At 34.5% G+C, this 6,000-nt stretch overlaps 1 protein-coding gene across 1 annotated transcript in view; it reads left to right on the forward strand.

The window, feature by feature from the left end:
* The window catches only part of Smp_168200 (hypothetical protein), a gene marked incomplete at its 5' end in the record, with an annotated part of 30,525 nt that extends 24,731 nt beyond the window's left edge, over positions 1-5,794 (forward strand). Inside the window, one exon of the mRNA XM_018799489.1 lies at positions 4,832-5,794. Within this exon, the coding sequence (XP_018651272.1) occupies positions 4,832-4,975 (144 nt within the window). The 3' untranslated portion in view covers positions 4,976-5,794. The remainder of the gene's footprint in view (positions 1-4,831) is intronic.
* Between the last annotated feature and the right edge of the window lie 206 nt (positions 5,795-6,000).

Genomic DNA, 6,000 nt, shown 5'->3' on the forward strand with positions numbered 1-6,000 from the left:
GCTACACATCCTTGCCACAATCTCAAAATTTGATGACAAGACTTTTTTAAAATAGAATTTTCATAGCTTCTCCCATCTTTAACTTGGTGTTTTTGTCTGATTCTATCTCTTGTTCTATTATTGTTTCGAAGTAATCAAAAATAAAGTAGATGAATATCAGTAGTCAATGTCAAACCTTATTTCTACCATTTATTATATATTCTCACGTATAGATGAGAAATATATATTCATTCGATGATGGTCTCTATTTAACACTGAAAAATCAGCATGGAAATTTTCAATATGTTGGAAAGTATTCAGAACTGTACAGTTGTATCATTCCTTAGTAAATTAATATTGATAACTGACGTTTTCATGAATTTTGCGCGTTTCGTGCTATTTGGGACTCGTCAGCTCGATGTACCTGCATCTCAGAGTTGATGTTCACTCTGGGACTCAACCCAGTAGTGTTTGCTTCAAACGCCATCGCGTTATCCACTTAGCTACTAAGTCATGATAGCCACCTGTTTGTGCAATGTGGTGAAGTTACATTCACTCGATGTTGTTTACTTCTATCTTCCCATTGTCATTTAAGACTACAATTAATCAGTCTCTTTTTGGCATATGTGCACCCTTGCGGACTTCCTCCATAAGCAATGTTTCATACTGGGAAATAGGTCAATGGTTAGGGAAATATAGATACTGAAATAACATAAAAATTCATGATTAATTAATAAGAAGTGTTCAGATAATTGGACAATGAAGCGTTTATTTGGAAGGTTGGGGAACAGTATTGGGGTCGTACTAGGATATCTGAATTTGGACAATCGGTAGAATTTCGTGTAGTCCTATCGCAATACGCAGTATTTAGCAACGCAATAATTTCGCGACGTAACAAAACTACATTTCCTTGACATTTTGTTAAACAGAGAAGCAAATGGTTCTATCAGTAGAAGTGTGTATAGAAAAAGTTCTTCAGTAAGCCAGTACACATTTCTTGAGCTTTGTACCCATTCATTATAAGAGAAACCTAGTTAAATGTCTTGCAAATAGAGCTAGAAAGATATGCTCAAGCGATACGATAAACAAGGAAATAGAGCTTATACATATTATGTTGATTGGAATGGGTTATTCACAAGGTTTCCTGAAGAAACACTCAAGCAGTTGTAGATTGCAATATAAGGTTTAATCTACGGTTTACTACAAGTACCTGTGTTTGATCTTTAGGAGGGGGGAATTATGATGAATTTTTACACAGAACATATAGTATAAATGAACTGGCGTTATCATCCACCTTTTTTGTCGATTTTCTATGCTGTTTCTCTAATTTAAGATACTATAAAGGTATGTAAGAAACACTCGACCGTTGCTGCTACCTTGACGTGGTGGTCGGGCTTGCCTATCGTGATGAATCAATCGAGCTATACTGGCTGGAACAATCGTTCCTCAAGGTCCTACCATGCCAGGCAGGTCGTTTGAATAGCGGTGAGACTAAAAGCAGCAAACCCGAGGTCCGAAGGCGAAGTCGTACTGCTGACTGTACAGAGATGTGACAGCAGTAAGGTGTTTCCTTCAGACAACCAACATGACAGCGATGCTGCCTTCTCACAAGGAGGGGTGGGGTTAGAAAAGGTCGACCCTAAAAATGCACACCTCGCCTTATCCCACGGATTTCCGTCTCCGGCGGTAAGGTCCTTTGAAGAACGGAGCTAACACAAAAACTACCCACAAAAAGGTCGTGTGTGATCGACCTCAAGCAGTTGTCCCTTGGGCACTGCGGTCAGGCTCTCAGGTCATTAGGACAACCTTTAACCCGATTTCCTTTTCAGGTACCCCTAGAAGAACCCTTCCACGGTGTGGGCAACCGGGAAGTGATAACTGCCCTCATACCTCTAACAGCACTCAAGACCACTGTATTCATAATCAATCTCCTAATCATGTAAGAAACATGTATTATAATTGCCTGGACGTTAAATGTGATACATCTTGAGTCTTATTTATGTTGGGGTTTTTTACAATACGACTGAGTAGTATTAGTAGTATAGCAAGACTTGAATTCGTTATTCATAAATGGTTTCGAGGTTTGTTTTGACGGAAACCTATGAGATACATGGAAAAATCCTTGTCATAGTTATTCAAATGAATTAGCCTACTTTTGATCCAAATAACTATACATATGTTGCTTCTATATTTTGAAGGACTGATCTTTGTGTTGTTATGCGATATAACTTACCATTGAATTTTAAACTCGGTTGACTTCAGTTGTATTGTGTGATGATAAATAACTGTTAAATATTGTCATTTCACATTGTGCTAGTTGTCCAACCATATCTCCCTATGGAAAATACAAATAAGACATACAGACATATGGAGCCTGTTTAATTTGTTATTTGATTGTTCTCATTTACTCCTTTGGTTTCCCAACTGACAATTTTGAATAAACTATAAATATGAATATGATTAAAGTTGACAATGTTTACAATCTTAGAATTTTATATATATGTAGAGAATATAAGATTTATTCGTCTCATTTTATGTCACACATTCCTATCATATTTATAAGCATGACATTTTCAGTAGAAAAAGGTCTCATATGATTAACATAAATTTGTTTTGTATTTCAAATGATAAACAACAATTCTATGGCAAACTGTTATCACATGTTCATTTAGTATTGTTTGTTTGAATCTTCCCATTGATGTTTAGGACTGCAACTGGTCAGTCTCTAATTGGCATATGTACATACTGTGCGTATTGCCTCTATATAGCCTTAATTCACAAGAATTGTAAGCAAAGATGGTTAGTGGCCAGCAGTGGAATCCAGTTTGACGCGCGTTTCGTCCTATTTGGGACTCGTCAGCTGGGTGTACCTGTATCTCAGGGTTGGTGTTCACTCCGGGACTCGAGCCCAGAAGGTACTGGATTCCACTTCTAGCTATTATCCATCTTTGCTTACAATGTTATCACATGTGTTTACATAGATTTGTTTGTTAAGGAATAGTTGTTTATTTTCATTTGTTGTAAATATCCTTGTATTTCTACACACAATAATTATGATTTGTTGTCAATATGATGATTATGTAAGGAGACATAATATTAGTTTAAATCTCACAATTTATCAAGAACAAAGCAACGTATGATATACTAGTGGCTATCTACTCTGAAGAGGTGACTTACATTAAGTTACGAAATATCAGAAATACAATTTCCTACTCGCAAATTCGATATACTAGTTGGTTATGAAAAAGTGATAGGTCGAGTGAACACTCAGGAGGTATAACTAATAATGCATTAATTTAGAAACTTCGTCTCTGAAATTGGTTCGTGTAGCATAAGACGAAAGTCATATAATGAGATTGCAACAAATCAAGTAATTTGTCAAACTAAAAGGTTTCATCTCAATTGTTTCATATTGTTTGGAAGTCAGTCAGTCAGTTTCAACGTAGAACTTCGTACTTACGTACATCAGTTCGAGTTGCCATATCACATTAGCACAGAGATGCAGTTGTCGATTCAAATCCCATAGTAGCAGAAGTAGTAAGAGTATAAGCATTACGTGAAAGATTAGGGTTTGGAGATGTTATTGAATACAGTGAAATAAATTTGGAAAGAGAAAAAGGATAGGGACATGAGGAATTCAGAAGGTCTTCTTCATATAAAATATCAACTGGAAAGCATAACAACATTAGACAGTTAATGTTTCTGATCCTTCAGTTGTACGTATTAATCTTATGTAGACGATACAATTATTTTAATCACCAATAATCATGTAGTCACACCGAACTGGCTTTGTCATTAGTTGATTACCAAGGTTTTAGTAAAAAACTGTGACATCTCCAGTCAATTAAATCAAAAAGTGAGCTGGTGAAGTTGAAGTGCTAGACTGAAGGACAATTCCCATTAGTGATTTCTCCATAATAACATGGCAGTAACGATGGTTCTTTTATAATTTCACCTCAGTGACTCTTCAGTGTACATATTAGTAAAGATTTTGTAGATGATGATGAATTTTCTATGGACGCATTTATAAGTGTTTGAAAGATTCAAGAAGAAAGTTCTAGAGTAAATAGACCTACAGTGAGATCAATGACATTAGATAGCTATATCTCTACAATATTAGGGTCGAAAAATCGACAACAAGCCTTGAAAAGCCAATAAACTGTAATAAGTTTGACAACTTGCGTTGTGAGATACCTATGATTTAAACAAGCTCTGCAAATTCGCTGAAATATGAAAGATTCTGTGGATAAAGATGAATTTAATTTAGAAGTATTCTTAACTATTTCAAAGATTCAGGAATAAACTGTGATCGTGAGTAAATCCGCAGTGAGGTTAATTACGTTCTTTAACGATATTTCTGTGACACTAAGATGGAAAGACTGATAATCAGCCTTGAGAAACCGACAGTTCTTTTGAAAACCCGTAAACGGTTTCAGGTTAGATAACTTGTATTGCAAAATACTTTTGATTAATACAAAGTCTTTCATTCACTGAATTGATTATATCTGTCACTTTAGTCCAAATTCATTTATTTTCGTCTCTCGTCATTCCCTTGTATCATGGAATGTCTGAAATATACGTTCTTCAATTACTTTCATATTCGAATTTCTGTACCCATGTTGTTATCAACAGAATTTGTCAACAAAATACCTACAAAGTAAATAGGATGTATTTCATTAACATCAAAAACATTCGATCGTTATGTAATCAGCCGTGGGCGCTAAAATATTCAATTCATGTATTAGAAACGCTATAACTTAACTCATTCAGTAAAGTAATATACACATACACTTGTATTCATTCTTGAGATAACATTTTGTAACATATTGTTTTATTTTTATTTCTTCCTCAGATGTCACGTAATGTAGGCTACAAATGGATACCATTGGAAGATTTAAATTTACCCTCTGCTGTTTGGAATCACCAACCTCCTGATCCTACTGCATGTTTCTATGAAATTCAAAATTCCTGTGGTCTAGACAATGTTAATGATTAGTAAATATCACTAAAAGCAATTGTTTTATCCATATTTATCAATGCTAATTATTGTCATTAATTCGATTTCTTTACAACAGACCATTTATTCCATATTTATATTTTATTCGTTTAAATATCTTGTTGTCGTTACTTTTCACACATTATGCTTTGCATTTTCCGGATTTGCCGAATTTTTTTTCTTAGTAAACGTTTTAAGAGCTACTTTTGGTAATGTTTATTTCGTTGGTCCGCTAACCTCTGTGTTTCTTATCTTGTGATAGACTACTACAGATGAAAAGAAATATTCTTGATATGTAGACAGTTTGACTCATCATTCATTCTGATAATTATTTATTATGTATTGTTTATTCAAGTCTATTTTCTAATTCTTTTCTTTAGTATACTTTCATGTATGCTTTATAGAACTTGTGTGGGAAATTCAGTCCACTGGTTACCGGGACTACTTTTATCCATCAATCTATGTAATGACACTTTAAGATATCTTTTCTTTCTATCCTTTACATGTGTTCTTATTGAGGTGTTTTTTTTTCGTCAGGTACACGGTATATTTAGTTTTATTTTTGTTCCGTTTGTCCTTAACTTTCAGCTTATTGTCATTGTTGTGATTGCTTTCGTCACTTTATTATCTTCATATCTGCTTCAATGTGCATGTATTTTATTGTTCACTGTTTTACTTTCACGTTTAGCTTAGAAAATATCAATTGTGTTTAATGGGGAAGAGGGGGAGAAGCAGAATATTTAAAATCTCGTAAAATTGGAGAAATATTCAGTGTACCTTTCAAATTGGTTGTTATTAATAAGAATGGCTTGTGTTTTTATCTTTCCTCTATATTGAGACTAGTGTTCTGTGATACTGTCTAGACTATGTCAACTAATATACCATGTATGTAAGTTGGCGGATCTCGTGATGTTCTTTTTCTGTTTCAGCATTCGAGTTTATGAGATTCATTGAAGTGCAGAGTCTTCTGGTAGAACTGAGTAATAATACCAGGATGTTCGGGATGCGTTCCTCTCCATCTAAAT

Source organism: Schistosoma mansoni, chromosome 3 (assembly GCF_000237925.1).
Source record: "Schistosoma mansoni strain Puerto Rico chromosome 3, complete genome".
NCBI lineage: Eukaryota > Metazoa > Platyhelminthes > Trematoda > Strigeidida > Schistosomatidae > Schistosoma > Schistosoma mansoni.